The sequence below is a fragment of the Notechis scutatus genome, chromosome 9 (genome assembly GCF_049901735.1).
Source record: "Notechis scutatus isolate UNSWTSFEM ecotype Mainland chromosome 9, rNotScu1.2, whole genome shotgun sequence".
NCBI classification, from domain to species: domain Eukaryota; kingdom Metazoa; phylum Chordata; class Lepidosauria; order Squamata; family Elapidae; genus Notechis; species Notechis scutatus.
In genome coordinates this window covers 23,849,438-23,873,433 of record NC_142017.1, presented here as the reverse complement: position 1 = coordinate 23,873,433, position 23,996 = coordinate 23,849,438, and the positions used below count along the sequence as shown (strand labels likewise).

General features: G+C 37.4%; 1 protein-coding gene and 1 non-coding gene across 10 annotated transcripts in view; both read left to right on the top strand.

Annotated features, from left to right (window-relative positions):
- Positions 1 to 23,996, top strand: part of CNOT1 (CCR4-NOT transcription complex subunit 1) — a 159,985-nt gene that overhangs the window by 64,756 nt on the left and 71,233 nt on the right. For 7 of the 9 annotated variants that reach the window (XM_087971881.1, XM_087971879.1, XM_087971875.1 and 4 more), the window contains 5 exons: positions 1,456 to 1,606; positions 4,187 to 4,391; positions 5,847 to 5,990; positions 7,802 to 7,926; positions 10,352 to 10,638. In XM_087971881.1, coding sequence (XP_087828007.1) covers positions 1,456 to 1,606; positions 4,187 to 4,391; positions 5,847 to 5,990; positions 7,802 to 7,926; positions 10,352 to 10,638 — 912 coding nt within the window. The remainder of the gene's footprint in view (positions 1 to 1,455; positions 1,607 to 4,186; positions 4,392 to 5,846; positions 5,991 to 7,801; positions 7,927 to 10,351; positions 10,639 to 23,996) is intronic. The other 2 variants (XM_087971876.1, XM_087971878.1) reach the window with 1 other exon arrangement.
- LOC113423000 (small nucleolar RNA SNORA50) lies at positions 1,737 to 1,870 on the top strand. Its single transcript, XR_003372323.1, has one exon. It is a non-coding gene; the product is annotated as a small nucleolar RNA SNORA50 (small nucleolar RNA).

Here is a 23,996-nt window from a genome sequence, read left to right as displayed (position 1 = left end):
AGAGGTCAAGGTTGCAGACCCCTGTTCTAGTCCAACTCCCTGATCAGGCAGGAAAACGGAGGATGCCAAACTCTGAGTAGAGGTCCTGGGAAAGGTGTCAGAGTAACAGAATAACACTTAGAAGGGACCTTGGGGTGAACCCTATACCATTTCAGAGAAATGGCTGTCCAGTCTTTTCTTAAAAACTTCCAGTGGTTGAGCACCCAGAACTTCTGGAGACAGGCAGTTCTACTAGTTAATTGTTCTCACGGTCAGGAAGTTTCTCCTTAGTCTTAGTTTGCTTCTCTCTTTGTTCAGTTTCAATCCATGGCTTCTTGTTTGCTTTCTGGTGCTTTGGAAAATACATTGCCCCCTCTTTCTGGCAGCCCTTTAAAAGCCTGCTGCCTATCACACCCTTGGGCAAAGCATGTTCCTCCTTTCAGTGGTCCATGAAAGTATATCTGTAGCATGTAGATAATAAAGTCAAAAAAAGTTGAACAACATTTTTACAGAACTATAGATACGTTGAGGCTGGGTGACAAGGAATGGCTGGGAAGGGAGGGGCCAGGCAAGGCACCCTTGACATGAGTGACATTGAGTTGGCCACACCCACCAGGCACATCACCAAGCCATGCCCACCCAGTCACATGACCACCAAGCCATGACCACCCAGTCACATGACCACTAAGCCGCGCCCACTAACCAAGCCACTGCCACAGAACTGGTAGTGAAATTTTTTGAATCCCACCACTGATTTGCACATAACTCCTCTACATGCCCATCCCACTAGATCAGAGAAGGTAGCAGCTCCAGGTGCCTTCCCTGACATACTGCCATCTGTGGTGACCTAGTAACCCTGCCTTTTCCATGGCTGCCACGCCTTGTGGAACACTTTCCCCCTGGCCATCCAACAAGTCCAACTGTTTTAGCCTTTTGGAAGGCTATCAAGTCCTGCCTTTTCTCCCAGGAACTGAGGTAGTCTTGAATGCCTAGGCATATTTATTGGTGGATTCTGGGAGGGTGACTGAAGCACCAGGTTTTTAGTTTGGTTTTATGGGTTTGTAGTTTTGTTGTGGCAGCCTAAAAGTTGTGCTCTAAATTGGGAAGCCATACAAAACTTTTTAAAAAAAGAAAAAGCAACCATCAGTGCCATCATTCTCCTCCTAGATACAGGCATAATCGACATCTCAATCCCTGACAACCAAGTCTTCATCTCTGAATCTATCTTTGAGATTGTTTCATGTCCTTCAGCCCTTGTTTGCTGGGGAAAAACTGTTAAAATGTGTTGAGTTTTTTGTCCCTCAGTTATACATTTATATATTAGAATGCATTGGAAAAAAGAGATCTAAGCTCAAACAAGCCAGTTCTAAGATAGAGGATTTGCTAGCTTTTCCACATAGCCAGGACCAAATGCAGTTCTTGAACAGTGCTAAAACAAACTGAATTTAAGTAAAAATAACTTGGTTTCTCCATTAGAAGTGTATCGCAAGAGCTGTCGGAAACTATTCTCACCATGGTAGCCAACTGCAGCAATGTAGTGAACAAAGCCAGACAGCCACCGCCTGGCGTGATGCCCAAAGGACGTCCCCCCAGTGCTAGCAGCCTGGATGCCATCTCCCCTGTGCAGGTATGTAGCAAGCGTGAGAGAAGCAGGTAATAGTTCTTTTGCCTATTGGTTTTTCAGTGTGCAGAATTCAGCCTCATTCAAAAGAAGTTCATCCTGTTTTCTTTGCATGGTGAATGTTACCTTGCAGGTTAAGCACAATCTTTGAACCTGATTGGCCCTTTACAGCTTCTCAGGCCAAGCATCAGTGCTAGATTGTAAGGGCTTGTGATAATGGGGCTCTTCGGCTCTCAGCTGAACTGCTCTTTGAAAAAGCAAGGAACAATTCTTGGACTGCACTCACATGTGCCCTTTCATTATTTATTTTCTCAATATTGTATTTGGCTCTATTCTACTGATTAAAAGAAAAAAAAATGAATGAAAGATAGGCATTTGGGCATATGTTTTAAGAAATTATCTGCAGTAAGGCCATGCTGAAGTATGGAACATTATGGTCAGTTGGAAGATAGTTGTTCTGCATGTTAATCGGGTGGGATGCTATCGTTTGGGCCCGGTTCTATAGAATCCGTAGCTCTGAAGAGTAGCAGACACCGAGCCAGTTCGGTGTCTGCAGCTCTGTTTGGCCCAGCCGCCCGCCCGGGCTCTTGGCTGTCCTTTATTTCCTGCTTTTTCAACCTCAGCTGCTTTGCACGGCACAGATGAGGTTGAAAAAGCAGGAAAGAAGAGGAGTTTGAAATGCTGTGCATCTGTACGCAGCGCTTGTCAGCTGTCCGAGCAGCACAGCTGAGGTTTTTTGGAAATGGTCTACACACACAAGCACAAAACACACGCTCACCAGGGGTGGGATTCTGCCTGCCGGAGAACCAGCAAATCATGGCACTGGCTGGCCCCGCGCACTCACTCCTTACCTGGTATGCGCACCGTCAAACTTGCCTACTAAGTTGCTATTTTTCCTTTTTTTCCCCGACTATCAGCTGTTCTGCTGTGCCGGGAGATTTAGATTAGCTAGAAAGCAGGAAATAATTGCATTTCTTGCTTTCTAGCTAATCTAAAAGCAGAACTGAACCTTCCTTAGGACCAAAGCTTCTATTTTTCAGTTCAGACTCAAGTAGCTGATTGCAGATAGATAGATCTCTAAGTGAATCTGTCATTCGGTGAGCAACTCAATCTGCCTGCCTGCCTGCTTTGCCTGATTTTGGGGAAAAGTTGCTCTTTTTTAAATAAAAAAAATCAGCATTTACATACATGATGTGTTATGAGTTAATTTTGTGAGTTTGCTTGATAGCAAATTTTATGAGTTTGCTTGCAAGCAAATTTTATGTGACAGACTCAGGTAACCGATGGCAGAAAGATAGATCTCTGAATGAATTTGTGATTCTGTGAGCAACTCAATCTGCCTGCCTGCTTTGCCTGATTTTGGGTAAAAGTTGCTCTTTTTTATATAAAAATTTCAATATTTATATAAATATTTATAATATTTACATATAAGCCATGCCCAGCCAGTCACATGACCACCAAGACATGCCCAGTCAGCAAGCCATGCCCAGCCACACATGACCACCAGGCCACACCCACAAATTAGGCCACACCCACAAAACCAGTTGTTAAGAAATTTGAATCTCATCCCTGATGTTAATGTCATCGTTCCAAGTAATGGGCCCGATCAATTCAGGACTCTGAGGCTGTGGCTTTTCTCAAAGATCAATTTTATTGGGTATATCATATCAACACATTCAAATGTAAAAGCAACTCTAAACATTTTCTGCGTTTTGTTATAATAAAAAGAAATAGATATCACTGACCCATCCCTAGTGTCACTGGTCATGTTAACCAACCAGGTGGATGGCAGGTTGCTCAGCTACTCCCTCTAGCTGTTACAAGTCTCGTTGAGATGGCCTTGATTCCCACAGGCCTTATTGCTGTTATGTCTGGCATCTGGGAGGAAATTATCCACACCCCATAGTAGGGCAACTAAGAAATGAAGTAAAAGGAATATGGCTTCAGCTAAAGGCATTTTGAGAGTTGACAGTTCATTTGTAATCTAAAAGAGCCATCAGCAGAATTCTGAAGAAACATCTCTTTGATGGATAACATGACTTCACTCTTATTTATTATGCTGATACGTTCAGAGGCCGCATCAAACTCATTGCTTTTCACCAGCTGTCCTTTATTTATGCTTTGATGTAGGTACACTTTCAAATCCAAGCTCACTTTGGCTTATGGCATTCTCCCTCTCCAGATAGCTCTGCTGGGTGTATTTCTCCTCTTAACCTTTCTGATTACCTCTGTTTATTGTGATTTTATGTCCTGTCTCTTTCTAGTCTGAGAGAATAAGGCTACCTTCAGTCTTGAGGGCCATTCTGTATATCATCTAATTTCCAATTTTGTAGGCAAAACTACAGTTGATCTTTTAGCTTTTCAGAGCTGCTGATTAGCATTTGGGGAATAAAAAGCCACTCGAGGTGGGCTTTCGTTTCTGATCTTCATGATTCTTCTTATGTTGGTAGGAACAGACCCATCATGTCAGGATTTGATGGAAAATGTTACTGATTTGGCAGGTGTGATCTAAATAAACATGATAAACCATTTGATACAAATATATAAATAACTGTTTTCTTTTCCTTGATATTTTATTCTTGTCAGATTGATCCGCTTGCTGCTGGGATGGCATCTCTCAGTTTAGGTGGCCCAACGGTTCCTCATACCCAGAGTATGCCTGGATTTCCTCCAAACTTGAGTTCTGCTTTTAGTACTCCTCAGTCACCAGCAAAAGCATTTCCACCACTTTCTACACAAAACCAGAACACACCTTTTAGTGGGATTGGTGGGCTCTCTTCACAGCTTCCAGGTACGGTTGTATTCAACAAGCTTCTGCTCATTAGGAAACAATTCTGGAAGTTACTCTGCTTCACCCTCCTTTTGGAGCCAGACATTAAATACTATGGCTTGTTCCTCTTCTCACTGAAGGCCTTCTGTTCCCAAGAACCAGTTCTTTCTCAAGAGATTGTACTTCCCAAATTTTCTGAGCTTGTAGAATGAAAGCCAAAAAAAAAAAAAAAAAGTGGGATATGCAATAACGCATTTCTGAATACATGAAAAATAGAGGAAGCTATTTCAATATAACCAGTGTTATTTGGTGTGTACAAAACTACCACTATCATTGATGACCTCTGCAACGCCCTTTATATTTTCAGGGTAGTGAAATCCTTGAGCCCTGTACTTTGAACACTCCTTTGTACATTGGATCATTATATCAAGGGAAATAGCAATAACAATAACACTTAGATTTATATAGTGCTTTACAGCAGAGGTCCCCAACCGTTGGTCCGTGGAGCACTGGTGGTCCATGAGATAATTTTGGTGGTTCGCGACGCACCTGGGTGAAGCAGCTGCTCTGGGATGAGCAATGGGCCAGTCCTGTGAGTAGAGCTCTGGATTTTGGGACAGGACAGGCAGCTTATGGTGGGGCTGGAAATCTCCGCTGTAGAGGTGCAGGAGGTGCAAGTTGCAAAGAGTAGTGCAGCCCTCGTGGCAGGAATGAGGTAATGATGCTGTTGTGGTGAGGGGGGTGGGGGTGGCAGCACAGGCGGTCCAAAGCAATGGCTGTCGGCAACCCATGGCCCTTTTTTCCCCCTGCTGTGGCTTACTGTCGGCTGAATCCACCATTGGCTGGCCACGGCCCTCACCCACCCCTCCCACTCACTCCTCGCATGGCCTGAGGAGGAAGGGAGAGAGAGAGATGAGGGAGAGAGAGAGAGAGAGATCAGAGAGAGAGAGATGAGAGATCCTCGTATTTTGTTTTCTGTGGAAAATGGGTCCAAGTGGCACTTTAAGGTTGCAGAAACAGGCAGCCAAGCTAAGTGCCTGAAGGACTCCATTCCATCACTGTCCAGCTGCTTCATCCAGCGGTGCGCTGGATTCATATTAGTGGTCCATGGGATTTAAAATTATAAATTTAGTGGTCCATAAGGTTGGGAACCCCTGTTTTACAGCACTCTCTGAGCAGTTTACAAAAGTTGGTGTATTGCCCCCAACAATCTGGGTCCTCATTTTTTCAACATCAGAAGGATGGGAGGATGAGTCAACCTTAAGCCAGTCAGGATTGAACTCCTGGCTGTAAGCAGAATTTGCCTGAAATGTTGCATTCTAACCACTGCACCACCACGCCTTTTGAGGAATGGGCAGTTAAGAAATATGAAACATAAATAAATATGAAATATATACCTAAAATATCAATCATTCAACAGTTGGCCTTTTCAAGGATAACTATACTGTTCTGAAGTCAGAGATTTTGTTTTTTCAGTAGGTGGTCTCACAACCGGTAGTCTGGGTATTGGAACTGGCAACCTTGGCCTCCCTGCAGTGAATAATGATCCATTTGTGCCAAGAAAGCTGAACACATCAGGATTGAACCAACCCACATTCCAGCAGAGTAAGGTGAAACCTTGTAAGTGGTGATGTTTGATTGTTGACCAGCCCACAGCTTTGTTGGTTTAGGCTGCATGGTGCTGTGTATGTAACAAAAAAGGAGTGACTCTGACAGCACCGGAGCTGTGGACAGCCTTTCAGTCAGTACTTTGCAACACTCCCTTTAGAAGAAATTACAGCTCCCAAAATTTCCTTTAGCCTGCTAAAGAGGTCTCTCTGTTCTTGCTTTTGGAAACCTCTCTCCCATTTCCTTAAGGAGCTGTCACAGTTCAGTTCTCAAGCATCTTTGAATGTACAGCATGTTTGAGATCTTCCCACAGATGTTCACTCATATTGTATGGGAGTCCAAAGACCATTCCAAAATGTGTATCTTTTGTGGCCAGTTTGAAGCTACACAGTATGCTAGATTTTTGTCTTACTGAAATTTCCAATATTTTTTCAGCTTATGGAATTTCTTACTGAAATTTCCAATATTTTTTCAGCTTCACTTTCCTATAGGACCCTGATGGCAAACCTATGACATGTGTGCCACAGGTGGCACACAGAGCCATTTATGCCGGCACGCAAGCTGCAGGCAAGCTTACCTCACTGCGCATGTGTGCGCCTCACAGCTGATTTTTCGGCTGGTTTGAGGCCTTTTTCGGCCTCTCAGAGGCTTGAGGATAGCTTCTGCAGCCTTTGCAGGATGAATAATAGGCTCGTTTCATCATTTCCTGTAATACCGGAAGTGATGAAACGGGCCTATTATTTGGCCTGCAAAGGCTGCAGAAGCTATCCTCAAGCCTCTGGGAGGCCGAAAAAGGCCTCAAACCAGCCGAAAAATCAGCTGTGAGGCGCAGTACAGGTAAGGGAGCATGGGGGCGATTGCGCGCACATGCGCAGGGGGCATGGGGGGGGCACGTGTGTTACCTTCTGGGTGCTGGTACGCGAGTGCGAGCACAATTTTTGGCACAGGAGCCCAAAAAGATTAGCCACCACTGCTATAGGATATGTTAATATTGAATCATCCTTTCTTCCACCTGCACAAGTATTCCTGTGCATTGGTTGGATAAGCCTTGTGGTTTTATTGGCAACTTTTTCAAAAATGGTTTGACATTGCTTATTTCTTAGGGTCAAGAGAGAATGATTGGCCCAAGGTCCCCAGTTGGCTTCATGCCTAAGACAGAAATAGAACTCATAAATTCCCAGTTTCTAGCCTGGTACCTTAACCACTACCCCAAACTGATTCTCCTCTTCAAATATTTCACTGATTTTTCTCTCAATGTGTAGTTGAATAGTTTAATTTTTGTTCTGTTAAATCCAAAGTACTTTGTTTCAAAGTTCTCTGTCTTTTGTGCTTTCTGAGCTCAGTTGTTTTCTGGCAGACATTTCATTACTCAAACTTAGGTCACATCATGAGAGCTAGTCTAGTGATGATGATGATGATGATGATGACATAGCCCTGATGATATGACCTAGGCACTTAACTCACCCACAACTATTAAGTTGTGTCCTATTTTATATTTCCTGCCAAGGTTGTTTCATTGTGCTCTCAGCCTCTGCCCAAATCTCCTTTCTGACCTCAGCATCTGAGAGATGTTTGGTTTTTTGGATCCTCAGCATCTGAGAGATGTTTGGTTTTTTGGATCCTCAGCATCTGAGAGATGTTTGGTTTTTTGGATCACATGACCACCTTTCATCCTCTACCAATCGGTGTGCTGGGTACCAACTTCCCTGACTAGTAGAGGCAGTTGAAACATTGTAGGGTGGCTTCTGTTAAGTTGGTGCCATAAAATAAATGCATTTTCCAGCATTTCATGTTTTTAATTTGTACGTGCCTTTTTCCAACAGCTGACTTATCTCAGGTATGGCCAGAGGCTAATCAGCACTTTAGCAAAGAGATTGATGATGAAGCCAACAGCTATTTTCAGCGTATTTATAATCACCCACCCCATCCCACCATGTCTGTAGATGAGGTGAGTTTGGAGAGCAAATGCTTTTATTTCAAGTATTATCAGACACTTGGCATTGCAGGTGCTGACAATGGTACTTTCTTTTGGGTTGCAAAATAATGACAATTGTAAGTTTTGAAACATTGCTTTTGTACAGTTACAGCCAACCTTTGCATTTTCAGTATATGCTGTATGCAAAACAAAATTGCTGTAGGTAATTCTCACTTACTGACCTTGTTCAGAGGCCTTTCAACCTTGGAACAGCAGTGAAAAATAAGACTTACTTTCAGAGGCATTATATTAGGAATGCATTATTGCTAGTATGGGAGAAACTAGGAGAACAACACTATTTGAGGATACCAGTTTGGCTTTCGACAATGGAAGCACTGGTTCATCCAAATGTTAACATAGAAAATATTGTTATATAAAGATATTTTGAATGAGAAGAGGGAACTCAAAAACAATTGAGTGATCAAGGGATATGACACAGTATTCACAAGTACACTTACATTCTAGATACGAGAAAGATGCAAAACTATATGGTTTTTATAAAGAACCAACAGAACTAGACAAGATACTAACAGGGACAGAAGAGAAATTAATAAAGAACATATAGTTACTATTACATGAAATTGGAGGACGAACAAGTAAAGGAAACAATGATAGCATGGGCAAAAAAAATTGGTTACACAATTGAATTAGATAAATGGCAAAAATTGTGGGATAGGAATTACAAATTAACAATGTCAAATGCATACAAAGAAAATTTGTATAAGATGTTTTATAGATGGCATTTTGCAACAGCGCTGTTGGCAAAAATGTTTGAAGATAAATTGGCTAAATGCTGGAAGTGCCACCTGGGTCATATCATATGTGGTGGACTTGCCCAAAAGCAAAAAAATACTGCACAAAAATATATATGTGGTTGGAAAAAATGATAAAACGGCATATTGATTTAAAACCAGAAATAATTCTATTGGGGATTCTACCCAAAAAATACAGTAAGGAAAATGTATATTCATGTATTAACTGCTGCTAGAATTATATTTGCACAAAATTGGAAGAGTAAAGAAATACCAACAGATGAGAATGTGATTAGGAAAATATTAGAATGTGCAGAAATGAACAGATTAAGGAGAAAGAGCAATTAAGGAGAAAGAGCAAACTGAATATTATATGATATGGGATCTATTTTATCCATGGTTAAATAATAAAATGGAAGTTAGAAACAGGGAAGCAAAATAAAGAAGATATGTTAAGAGATAAGTAAATATTATAATTAGTATGTGGAATATTACTATTTTAATATTGTAGAATTAATATCAATGTAACAAACGATGTTGCAAATTTTGATGATTGTTCAACTAAGATATTTGTACCCAGACAACACACTATTCAACTGAAGATGGAATGATACATTTTAAAAAATAAAAATTTCATTTAAAAATAAAAAAATTATGGGGGGAAAAAAGACTTACAACTGGTTCTCTAAGTTGCAGTCATTGATCACAATTTGGGCACTTGGCAACAAGTGTTCATTTACTATGGCTGCAGCATTCTGCAGTCATGTGATCACCATTTGTGACCTTTGAAACTGACTATAAGAAAATCCATGGGGAAGCCGGCAGAAAGTCACAAGAAATGGTCCTATCACATCACTCTTACCAACTAGTGATTATTCACTTAATGACCAAGCCGGTACTGATGTCATAAATCGGTGTGGTCACTTGATTTGTGCTTAATGACCGCTTACCAACAGAGTTGCTGGTCCAAATTGCAGTTGGTGAGTGATGACTACCTATATTTTAAACATTAATCTATTAGTAAATCTCATTGCTGATGTATTTTATTAAGAATGCCTTATTATATGCCAGATAATAAGAGGGTCTAGCAAGTAAACTTACACTGGTATTTTTGAAAACGATTCAAGCTTTAACTGAACCCAATTTTAAGGAAATATTCTTGTCCAGAACAATATTTTTTTCCTTTGCATGCCTCACAATCTACTTAAGGCAGAATTTTGCCATCTTTTAATGTCAGGATGGTTTAAAAATATGAATTGGATCATTTTATAGTCCCTTTAAAATGTGATTCATCAGTATTAAGCATTACTGTAATATATAGCCATATACATATACAGCCACTGAGCTGGGTTGTCTTGAAAAAAACAAACATGGCCAGATAATTGAATTTTAACTGAATGTTCCATGAACTCATCAGGAGTCAAGGTCAACTTGTGGCAGGCTTGAACTTTTCTTCCTTTAAAAAATTGTAATAATTATTTTTAAAAATCTTGTGATAACTAGCCTAATAAATTAAAGTTTTATTTACCACCACCTTTACAGAGAGCTCTAGCCAAACTTTGGCCGGATTAACTGAAAAAACTTTACATTTTATGTAGGGCTCTGCACAAATGAGTTTTCTTTATAATATTCTGATTTTCTTACAGGTGTTAGAAATGCTACAGAGATTTAAGGACTCTAACATTAAACGGGAGCGAGAAGTATTTAACTGTATGCTGAGGAATTTATTTGAAGAATATCGTTTTTTCCCGCAATATCCTGATAAAGAGCTCCACATAACAGCCTGCCTCTTCGGTGGGATAATCGAGAAGGGATTGGTGACCTATATGGCCCTGGGCCTGGCCTTGCGCTACGTGCTTGAAGCCTTACGAAAGCCTTTTACATCCAAAATGTACTATTTTGGAATTGCTGCACTAGATAGATTTAAAAATAGGTGGGTGTCTCTTAATTCTTTGTTAATTTATTTCAAAAATGTTTGAATCTTTATATAGATCCCCTTTAGCAGTATATTTAGTTACAAAATTGGTGATATATTGTTTATTTAAAATAAACTGCATATTGCAATTTTTAGATGAATTCTATAATAAATATATACATCCAATACACATTTAGATTAATAAAAAGACTTCACATTTTAGAATGAAGGAAATATTCCTAACCCGGACATAGGTACAAGATTTAGTTTGAAAATCCTGGCTGCTGGATTTTCAATCTTGGCTAAAATTATGGCTAATGATAATTATCTTGTTCTACATACTTTTCCCTTTGGATGGTTGAATTATAGAGTGTATCAATATATATAGCTCACATGTGCACTCATATCTATGTTCATATTTATCTTTAAACATAAAAATGGACAGTGGCGTGAATAGCAAAGAACACTGTAGCCAATTTATGACTGATTAGCATCACTACCAGGACTCTTTCCCCACAAAATACCTCAAAATGAATTTTGCTCAGTATTTCTGATCCATGAAGGATGATTTTTTTTCCTTAGTTTCTTTTGCCTGTAGTTTTCAGAACTCTCTAGAAAGAAGTAGTAAGCTATAATATATTTGTCTTGTCTTTCTGAGTGAACCAGTCTTTGGTAAATTTTCCTTTCTTCCCAGAGCAAATGAATCTTTGCACTTGTACTTCCTTTTTGTCCTCTGATATTCCCACGGCTATAGTTGCTTTTGCCTCATGTTTCTTCATCTCCCATGATTTGGGTGGGACCAGCAGATCATACTGACTGCAGCCTCACCTAGGAAAGCTTGCTCATAGGGAAAGAATTTATAATTGTTTTTATTTTACATTGTTTTAAAAGAGTTGCATAGCTGCCCATTTTGTAACAACGACCCAGAGTGGTGAACAAAACAATAAAAGCACATACCCTGCCCCAAACAGTTGGAATAAAAATCAATAAGAACTCAAAACTCTATGAAACTCATGGCGCTCCAGGGCAGCCCTCTCCTGCACATGTCGACATCTTCCTTGGGCTCATCCTATCCCCAACATTTGTGGGGAAGGCCAGGACTTTAAGGCTTCCTGGAAGGCAAGGGGTGGGGGTTGTGCACTGTTCTGGTGGGATCAGGGCCAGAGCAAATAATATTTTAAACTCCTAGCAAATGACCAGGATGCATTGAGGTATTTGGGTTTTCTTCATAAACGTTGTCCTCTGCATTTTGGGCAGCAGAGGCGGGGTAGTGGTGGAAGCCATTGCAGGTGGGAAGTCTCCCTCCAGCGCTTACTGTCATCAGAAGAGGAGATGATATGACTAAAAGAGGAAATGGGATGAATGTAGAGGACTAACAACTAGGCTAAAAAGCTAAACCATAGAGTATGTCACTGCCATCTATTTTGTTTGCTAATGCCCATTCCTTAGAGCCAAAAATGGATCACATGAGGCTAGGTTTAATAACAAACCTGGGGATGAGAAACTGCTGTGTCGTCATTGCAACAGAAATTTGGTTAAAGCTCTCTGTCCCAGATAGTGTTGTTAGCTTGGTGGGATTCTCAACATTTCGGCTGGACCACAGTTTGGCTCTTAGCGGTAAATCCCATTTGGGGGGGGGAGGGTGTTTTCTTTTTATATAAATGACAGATGGTGTAATGTCAGTGTGGTCTCAAGTTTGTGCTCCCCTGATGCTTTTGACTGCCAAATACAGATCTTCCTTTTTTTAATGTATTTTTATTGAGTTTCTTTTATTACATCATAAAATATCATAATTCCAACAGCATTCTTAGCATCCATACAGGTTCTTAATTTAAATATCATAATACATTATATTATGTTTATCTAATATTAAATAATAGTTTCCACTATAATTACTATCCTTATATCTTTATATAGTTTACATATTTACATTTTACTCTCATAAGGATTATTCCAATTAGATTTCTTGTCTCCTTTCTTAGTTCTGTTTGTTAACCATTTATACCAAGTTCCAATTTTAAAACAATTCTGAGTCATCTTTTTCTCTCAGTCTCAATGTTAACATGTTCATCTCAACACTTTCCATTATTTTATGTATTATCAATTCTTTGTTGGGAGTATTTAGTGTTTTCCATACCTGCACAAAGGCTATTCTGGCGGCTGTTGTAATGTGTAACAATAAGTATTTTGCCTCTTTTGGTAATTTATCCTTGATGATTCCTAGAAGGAAGGTTTCTGGTCTGAGCTCAATCTGGTACCCATTAATCTCTTGTAACCAATTTTTGATTTGGATCCAATATGTCCTGGTCTCGGGGCATAGCCACCACATGTGGTAAAATGTACCGTCAACTTTTTTACGTTTCCAACATTTGGGACTTACATTGGGATAAATTTTTGCCAATCTCGAGCTAAATACCATCTATAAAACATTTTGTACATATTTTCTTTGTATGCTGCGGATACTATTAGCTTATAATTTACGTTCCATATTTTCTCCCATTCCTCTAATTCTATAGTATATCCAAAATTCTGTGCCCATGCGATCATTGTACCCTTGACTGTTTCCTCTTCCATTTTAAAGTCTAATAAATATTTATATATTTTAGTTATAAGTTTTTGTTCTGATCCCATTAATATTTTATCTAATTGATTCTGCCCTTTGTCAAAGCCAAAATCTTTTAGGTTTTTTTTTATATTTATTTTGGATTTGCAAATATGGCCACCAATCAATTATGATTCCATTTTGTTTTAGTTCTTGATTTGATTTTAATTTCCCTTGACTATCTAATAATTCTTCATAGTTTACCATTTTCCTTAAGTCTAATCTATTTGGATGGATTATGACTTCCATGGTTGACAGCCATCATGGGATTTCCATATAGTGCTTACCTTTTCCCAGGTTGTGATCAATGAGTCCCTTATTAAATGTTGATTAAAATAGGTATGCACTTTTGTTTTCCCACAAAAATGCATGCCAACCTATCAGGAGGTCATGTCCTTCTAATGTTAAGATTCTCTTGTCTTTTAATTTAACCCAATCCTTAATCCAACTCAACACCGCTGCCTGATAGTAGAGCTCCCATTCTGGTAATCCAAAACCGCCTCTGCTCCTATTATTTTGTAATAGTTACATCTTAATATGTGGCCTCTTGCCCAACCAGACAAACTTAGACATTTTATTTAGTTCTATAAAGAAAGGTTTCCCTAATTTAATTGGGATCATTTGAAATAAATATATTAGTTTTGGTAAAGTATTCATTTTCAAAGTTGCTATTCTTCCTAATAGAGATAATTTCAATTTGGTCCATAATTCTAATTCTTTCCTAATTTGTTTAATCAATTTAATATAGTTGTCCTCTTTTAGTGATGAACATCTGAGTGATAACCAAATTCCCAGGTATTTCACCTTTTTTACTATTTGCAGTCCCATTATGTTTTCTAATTCTACTTTTTGTTTTTTATACAATTTTTGACTATCATCTTAGTTTTGTTTTTGTTTATTTTAAAACCTGCCACTTCCCCAAATTTTCTATTTGTTGCAACAATATTGGTCCCGAATTCATTGGATCTTCTACTATAAATACCAAATCGTCAGCAAATGCCTGAACTTTATATTCCTCATTTCTAATTTTAATTCCATGAATCTCTGGGTTTTGTCTGGTTGCAGCTAGCAACACTTCTAAAGACAAGATAAATAGCAGAGGCGATAGTGGACACCCTTGTCTCATTCCTTTTGCAATTTCGAAGTCTTCTGTGCGATCTCCCTTTAGTAGTACACTCGCTTTGTGATTTGAGTATATTTCTTGTAAAGTTTTTTCTATATTAGTGTCGAAATTCAGCTTTTTAATTTGATATAACATGAATTTCCAATTAAGATTATCAAATGCTTTTTGCGCATTTAGGAAGATTAAAGCTGCCTGTTTTTCTGGGTGAGCTTCATAATATTCAATTGAATTTAGTACTGTTCTAATAGTGTTTTTGATTTGTCTATTTGGCAGGAAAACATTCTGGTCTGTATGTATAAATTCACTCAAAATTGGTTTCATTCTTTCTGCCAATATTGTCATAAATATCTTATAGTCCGTATTTAGCAACAAGATTGGCCTATAGTTCGCAATTAGTTGTTGAGTGGTGCCATCTTTTGCAATTAAAAGAGATGTATGCCTCGGATCAGGACCTCGGAAGTCTAGCTTGCATTAATGCCTCATTATATAATTCCAGTAATATTGGTTCAAATATTTCAGATAAATTTTTATATAATTTGCTGGGTAAACCATCCGGACCTGGTGTTTTATTATTTTTTTGTTTTTGTATTGCCTTTTGTAGCTCTATTAGTGTTATTTCTTTGTTAAGTGTTTCTCTGTTTTCTTCAGAGATTGGGCTCAGACTGTTTCCCTCCAAGTAGTGTCTAATGTTTTCTTCCATAACTTCTTGTTTATAAAGCTCGCCAAAATACCTTTGCACAATTCTCTTTTTATCCTCCATCTGATAATACAACTGTCCCTTCCTCATCTTTAAGTTGCTGAATTAATCTTTTCTCTTTTTCTCTTTTTAATTTATGGGACAACCACCCTCCTGGTTTGTTTGCTGATTCAAAATAATTATGTTTGAGAGTTTTTAAATTTATGTGCATTTTGCTCAATGTCTATCAAATTTAATTTGTGTCTAATTATTCCTATTTCTTTCTTGGCTTCCATATTTTTTGGATCTTTTTGAAGCTCATATTCAATTTTTTTAATTCTTTCTTGTAATTTGTTCTGTTTCTTCCATTTTTCTTTATTTTTCTTAGCTACATAAGCTATTGATATACCTCTCACAAAGGCCTTTGTGGTGTCCCATAAATTTTGTAAGGTGGTATGTTGTTTTAGGTTAACCTTAAAAATACTTCTAATTCATCTTTAATTCTTTGAATGTATTCTTTTTCTTTTGTTATTTGTGGGTGTAGTATCCATCTCCTTTCCTTTTATTCTGTCTTTTCTATTTAATTTTTACTGGACTATGATCGGCCCATACATTGGGCATTATTTCTACTTCACTAATGTCTTTCCCAATTGCCCCATTCACCCACACCATATCAATTCTAGACCAAGATTTATTTATTTTTTGAAAACAATTTTATTGGTTTTTAAAGACAAGCAGAACAAACAAAACATAAAAACATCCAGCTTTCTTTCATAAATATACAAGCAGTGTGTCGGTTGGTTTACCAATTTTTTGTGCATCCATTTTGTAGTCTCAATTACAGTTACATTACATAATAACTCATATTATCAATCAAAAATTAAATACCCTAGTATCACTATTAAACAATCATTTGACTATAATTTTATTCATTCATACTTTGCGAGATAACTATAATTTACTTAGTTTATTTTATAACAATTCATGTAATCATACCAAATCTATCCTAAAAACATTTTATAGATATGAATCAAAAAAAGAAATATATCTTTATATATTCATTATTTTCTGGAATTCTAGATATTCTATTATTGTGTTTTATTATCTAACCATTGATAGAAAAGGTCCCAAATTTTATAAAATTGTTTATCCTCTTGTTCTCTAATTTCAAATGTCAATCTACTCATTTTAGCACATTCCAATATTTTCTTAATGATTTCTTCCTGCGATGGTATTTTCTCATTTTTCCAATTTTTAGCAAATACAATCCTAGCCGCTGTTAATACATTTACAATCAGGTATTTCAAATTTTTACTATATGTATCAGGTAAGATTCCCAATAAAAAAATCTCTGGTTTCAAGTCTATGTGTTTCTTTATCATTTGTTCCAACCACATGCGAATTTTAGTCCAATATTTTCTAGTGTCCTCACAAGTCCACCACATATGGTAATATGAGCCAGGTATCTGATGACATTTCCAGCATTTTTCAGATTTATTCTTAAACATTCTTGCTATTCTTGTTGGGGGAAAGTGCCACCTGTAAAACATCTTATACAGATTTTCTTTATATGCTGTTGACATTATCATTTTATAATTTTGAGACCACAATTTTTGCCATTTCTCTAAATCAATCCCATATCCGAAATTCTTCCCCCAAGCAATCATAGTTTCTTTAACTTGTTATTCCTCTAGTTTAATTTCCAATAAATAACCATATAATTTTTTAATCACCTTTTCATCAGTACCTGTCAAAATCTTATCTAAATCAGTCAATTTATCATAGAATCCTTCTGTTTTAAAATCTTCATCATACCTTGAATGTATTTGCGCATATGAAAACCAATTCATCTTTATACCTTGTTCCTCGAAATTTTGCATCGATTTAAGTTCACCCTTTTCATCCAATATTTCCCCATATCTAACTGTTTGTTCCTTCTTATATATTATAGGATAGGAAAAAGCTTCAATAGTCGTTAACCAAACTGGAATTTTCAAATAACATTGTCTTTTAATCTTCTCCCAATTTAACCACAAAGACTCCCGTATATGATGTCTTCTAAAATAGCCCTGTGTTTTAGTTCCCTTATACCATAGAAAAGCATGCCAGCCCAACAACAAATCATGTCCTTCTAGTGTCAACAATCTGGTCTTTCTTAATGTTATCCATTCCTTAGCCCACATCAAATTTACAGCTTGATAATACAACTCCCAATTAGGCAGACCAAATCCCTCCTCTAATTCTAGCATCTTGTAAAAGTTTTAATAATAATAACATGAATCTCCAATTCACATTATCAAATGCCTTTTGCGCATCTAAGAATATCAAAGCCATTTGCTTTTCGGGATGTGCCTCATAATATTCCAAAGTGTCCAGAATTACTCTCATGTTGTCTTTGATTTGTCTCTTTGGCAGAAATCCATTTTGATCTGGATAAATAAAGTTATTTAAGTATTTTTTAAGTCTTTCTGCCAAAATTGAAGCAAATATTTTATAGTCTGCATTTAGTAAAGAAATAGGTCTATAATTCTTAATTTGCGGTGGATCAGCCTCTTCTTTTGGAATAAGTGTAATATAGGCTTCTGACCATGTTTTAGGTATCTTCTTCTTTGCCATAACTTCATTCATGACTTCTAGCAATGGAAGGCTCAGCGATTCTTGTAGTGTTTTATAAAATTCTGCCGGAAGCCCATCTGGACCTGGTGCTTTTCCATTATTTTGCTTCTTAAGTGCTTCAGTTAATTCCATCATTGTTATATTACTTTCCAACATTTTTTCAGTCTCTTTAGGTATCTTAGGTAAATTAGCATTCTGTAGGTACTGTTTGACTCTTTCCTCATCAATATTCTCTTGCTTATATAGTTTCCCATAGAAGTCTCGAATAATTTCCTTCTTCTCTTTATTGCCATAGCAAACTTGGCCTTGATCATCTATTAACTGTAATATTTTCCTTGATTCTTTCTCCTTTCTCAATTTATATGCTAACCATCTACGTGGTTTGTTTGCATCTTCAAAGTAGTTCTGTTTAGCACTTCTAATTTTCTGTGCCAATTCTTCTTTCTCTATTTGACCCATTTTATGTTTGATTATGTCCAATTTTAGTTTAATGTCTTTTTTCTGTGGCGTTTTCTGTAGTTCTTTTTCAAGTCTTTTATGCTCATCTTCTAAAACTTTAGTGGCTTGCCTTTTCCTTATGTTCTTTTTCCTTATATAGTCTATTATCAAGCCGCTAGCATATGCCTTCATTGTGTCCCAGACATTCTGAATTGAAGTATCTTCTTTTTTATTTTCTCTAAAGAAAAAGGCCAATTCTTTCTCCATCCATTGTGTAAAGTCTTTTTCCTTTAAAATAGTATTATTTAACGTCCATCTCGATCTTCTTTTTTGTCCTTTCCATTTAATTGTCATTGGATTGTGGTCTGCCCAAGTACTTGTTTCAATGTTTGTTTCTTGAATGTTAGATATTAGTTCTGTTGAGATCCAAATCATATCTATTCTGGACCATGATAGTGTCTATTTGAATAAAAAGTAAATTGTTTGGTTTTAGCATTTCTTTCTCTCCATATATCTTTTAAATTTATTTCATCTATCATTTTAAAAAAATATTTAGGGAGAGTCTTTCTGTTTTGCTTTGTTGTTGTTGCTGTATAGTCCAGTTTATTGTCTACAATTCCATTGAAATCTCCCATCATAACTATATTGACATAGTCTAATCCAATTATTTTCATGTGTAATTTTTTGTAAAAATTTTCTTGTTTATCATTCGGAGCATAAATAGCAATCAGGAGTGTTTTCATATTATTGTCCATTATTTCCACTATTAATACTCTTCCATCTTCGTCAGTATGAATCAATTTGGCTGGGATATTCTCTTTAATATATAGAACCACTCCTCTTTTCTTACATTGAGTCAAAGAAGTAAATATTTTCCCTAATTTTGGCTGTACCAACAATTGTTCATATTGTTTTTTAATATGTACTTGTAACCAAATTATATCAAATTTTAATTTCTCTAATTTATGAAAAAATTTCCTTCTTTTGACTGCTGAATTAAGTCCATTTATATTCATTTTAATCAGTTTTTTCTCTTCCATGATTATATTTTGTAGTTAGGTTTGGCAGCTCTCGTAGATCTTGGTTCACGTTGTTCTTTGATCTCCACCTGTCCACCTACTGCGCCTTCTTCTTTTTCAGTCTCCATTTGGTCCTCTTGGAATTCAATTAATGAAATCTCTTTTTCTGCCTCTTCCTCTCTCCTTCCAAAAAATTCTGCGTAGAATAATTCTGCTTTCTCAATTGAATCAATTCTAAGTCTCTGTTCTTGCCATGTAAACATTAGTCCTTCTGGAATCAGCCATCTATAATTCACCTCTTTTTTCAGTAACATTTTAGTCAGGAATCGGTATTCTCTTCTCATCTCTCTCACTCTTCTAGGTATTTGTTTTAAAACCACAATCTCCTTGCCTTTGTATTTCAACGTTTTCTCTCTTGCCACTTGTAATATTTGTGTTTTAATGGCTTTTTTTTTGTAAATCTGATGTGAACTTCTCTTGGTAGATTGTTTCTCATCGCATATCTTGTAAAAACTCGGTATACCTCATCTACTCCATCCATCATCTTCTCCTCTGTTATTTACAAAGCTTCAGCCAGTATTTCTATCATTATCTCAGCTAGATTTTGTCCTTTTTCTTCCTCTATATTTTGAAATCTGAGATAGAATTCTGATCTGTCCATCTCCCACTTCAGCATCCCACTTTTATCTTGTTCAACCACTGTTAATCTATTGTCAATGTTGCCAATCTTCTTGTCTCTTTGTTTATCTACATTTTTTTGGAATCTCTCATCATACTTCGCCATCATTTTTTGAATATTTTCAATTTTTTCATCGGTCTTCCCTGTTCTTTGTTCAATGTTCTCTGTTCTTTGTTCAATGTTCTCTATTCTCTTTTCAATAGTGTCTGGTTTTGTTTTAAGGTCTTGGATTCCTTGCATAATCATCTGTAGAGTCACTTTTTCTTGTTCTTTATCTTGCTTTAACATCGTCTGAATTAAACGTTGTCCTCCAGATGGTGGGGAGGCGGAAGTAGAAGTTGAGGCGCCAGAAGGTATGAGTTTCCTACTCATTTTGAACGATTCAAAATCTTCTAATTCTTTTAAACCTTAATCCAATGAGTGAAGTAACCAATTATAATCCAAGGTGGGAAATAAAAGTGGTAGAGAGTAAAAGGCCCAGTGATAGTAAAAAAAAAAAAGGAAAGAAAAATTCTTCAGGTTCTTCTGAACCTTAATCCAATTATGAAATAGTCAATTGTAATCCAAGAGAAAAAGATAAAAATAATAAAAGGAAAAAAGCCCAATAATAATAAAAAAAAGATGAGAGAAAAATTTCTTCAGGTTCTTCACACCTTAATCCAATTAAGAAATCTCAAAAATAACAATAAAAAAAACATAAATATAAGCCAAAAGTATGGATGGAAAAAGAAAAAGTCCCAATGAAAAAAGAAAAAGGAAAATTTTTGAGGCTTTCCCTTTAAAATAAAAAGCAAAAGTAGAAATATTACAAAAATAAAGTTTTTTTTTAAAGAAAGAAAGGAGTACAATAGAGCTGGTAAGGAGGGGTAACACAACTAAAAATTAAAAAGAACACACTGCACTTTATTTAATTATCCAAGGCTCTTGTTATAATTCTCTTCTCCACAAGCTTCAAAGCCAAACTTCAATTGTTCATAGAAATCCAGAAGAACACCTGTAATAACACTCTCCCGTGCTCTTCCCTCTATCTTATCAAGTTGCAGTGTCCTTGAAAGGGAGTCTTTCACAGTTCTCTCAACTTCAACTAAAATATTTTCAAGCGGTTGGCAGTGTTACAAAGTTTCTTTGTTCTCACTTTCCCCCTCCTTTCCCAGACAAAACGTAATAGAAGTAAAAAAAAAAAAAAAAAAAAGGAGTATATATATATATAAAAAAGATACCATATATATATATATATATATATATATATATATATATATATATATATATATATATATATATATATATATATATATATATATATATATATATATATATATGGATCTTTGGTTATTCGGGTTTTCTCCCGCGTAAGATTCAAAGTATCTAGGCAACGTTTCGGCGAGGTCTCACTCGCCATCTTCAGGCTGGTGCTTTCGGCTTGGTGCCAGTGCAAGCAGTGTGTGACCGGAGCTGCCATCTCTCTATATATACAAGTGGTGGGGGATGGTGTGCTGGGCTGGTTGGCTGTGCTGCAGCCTCTTGATTGGTTGATGGAGTTGATGTTGGTATAATGGGCTGTGATGTAGCATTTTGGGTTTTTAATATGGCTTTGAGTTTGGGGTCTGGGTCTGTGTTTGTTTGGCTTCGAGTTCGTGGTCGTGCCACATCTTCATGGTGGGGGTCAGTTCGCTTCATGTATGGTTCAGAGGAGTTTGAAGTGGGTAGTGATGCAGCTGCAGTGCGGCTTCTGGTCTGTGGTCGTGTCTCATCTTCTGTGTGCGTGTGAGTCTGATTTTTACGTGGAAGTGTGGTGGTGGCATCTTGTGTGGCCCTCATGGGTGTGGGTCTGGTGTCATTTATCATGTTGGGTACTCGTCTGTTCATGAGGGCGGGTTTCCAAATGGCTGGTAAGCGGGAGGTGTCATCTCTTTTATTCATGCTGTGTGGGCGTTTTTCTATCTCTATGGCTTCTCTGATTATCCTGCTGCTGTGGTGTTCAGTTTTGGCGATAGTTCTGGTATTTTTAAAGTCAATCTCATGTCCTGTGGCTTTGAGGTGTTGGACCAGGGAAGAGGTTGGTTCTTCTTTTTTGATTGAGTTCTTATGTTCTTCAACGCGTGCACTTATTCTTCTGTTAGTTTGTCCAATGTATGTGGTGAGGCAGGCAGTGCAGGGGATTTCATATACTCCTTGGTTTGTTAGTTTGACCCAGACCCCAAACTCAAAGCCATATTAAAAACCCAAAATGCTACATCACAGCCACCCGCTCAGGACATCACATCAGAAAACTCAAGAAATTACACCTCAAGAACTCAAGAAGTCACAACACAGCAAATGACCCAGGATATCACAGCACAAGACCAAGGATACCACAGCAATAAATCTCACAAGGTCATCACACAACCCATTACCCAAGCTGTTACTACACAGGAGGCTAATCGAAAAGAGATCAAAACACAAACGACCCAGGAGATTACAACGCAAGACCCAGGATACCACAACAAAAGAACTCACAAGCCCATCACACAACCCATTACCCAAGCCGTTAAAACACAAGAGGCTAACGACCCAGGAGATGACAGCACAAGATCCAGGATATCTCTACAACAAAAAGGCCATTACACAGCCCATTATACCAACATCAACTCCATCAACCAATCAAGAGGCTGCAGCACAGCCAACCAGCCCAGCACACCATCCCCCACCACTTGTATATATAGAGATGGCAGCTCCGGTCACACACTGCTTGCACTGGCACCAAGCCGAAAGCACCAGCCTGAAGATGGCGAGTGAGACCTCGCTGAAACGTTGCCTAGATACTTTGAATCTTACGCGGAGAAAACCCGAATAACCAAAGATCCACATACAAATACCAGCGAGAACCTCAGAAAACATATATATATATATATATATATATATATATATATATATATATATATATATATATATATATATATATATATATATATATATATATATATATATATATATATATATATATATATATATATATATAATATATATATATATATATATATATATATATATATATATATATATATATATATATATATATATATATATATATATATATATATATATATATATATATATAATATATATATATATAATATATATATATATATATATATATAAATATATATATATATTGATCTTTGGTTATTCGGGTTTTCTCCCGCGTAAGATTGGAAGTATCTAGGCAACGCTTTCGATGAAGTCTCATTCATCATCTTCAGGCTTCTGTCTTCAGCTCTGTGCTTCTCAGAGTGATGTGAGCTTGCAGCTGCTTCTTCCTTTTAACTGCTAGTGGGGGTGTGACTTGATTGGGTGGGGGCTTGGCTGTGTTCTGATTGGGTGGGGGTGTGTTCTCATTGGTTGGGGGTTTGGCTGTGTTCTGATTGGTTGGGGGGTTGGGGGGTTGAATGACACCAGACCCACACCCACGAGGGCCACACAAGATGCCACCACCACACTTCCATGTAAAAAGCAGACTCACACCCACATAGAAGATGAGACACGACCACAGACCAGAAGCCGCACTGCAGCTGCATCACTACCCACTTCAAACCCCTCTGAGCCATACATGAAGCGAACTGACCCCCACCATGAAGATGCAGCACGACCACGAACTCGAAGCCAAACAGCAAGATCACAGCTCACCAGCTCAACTCTCCCAGTAACTAAGACCAACCTGAGCACAACCGAGCCCCCACCTGAACAGAACACACCTCCAGCCAATCAGAACATGGCCAACCCCCCAACCAATCAGAACACAGCCAATCAAGTCACACCCCCACTAGCAGTTAAAAGGAAGAAGCAGCTGCAAGCTCACATCACTCTGAGAAGCACAGAGCTGAAGACAGAAGCCTGAAGATGATGAATGAGACTTCATCGAAACGTTGCCTAGATACTTCCAATCTTACGCGGGAGAAAACCCGAATAACCAAAGATCCACATACAAATACCAGCGAGAACCTCAGAATATATATATATATATATATATATAAGAAAAACCAGTCCAGTTAACAAATGCTAAGTCGCGATAGAAGTCCAGTAATAAAAAAAGTAAAAAGCCACGCCTCACTTTGACGTTTCTCTTTAAAAACTGCCGCTTATTCAGTTTTGTCAAAACTTTTACAGATTTCTTCTTATTCTTAGGGTGTCCTTTCAAATCTCAGAATATTGGTAGAAAAAAAGTTCTCACCGAGCCGACACACTTT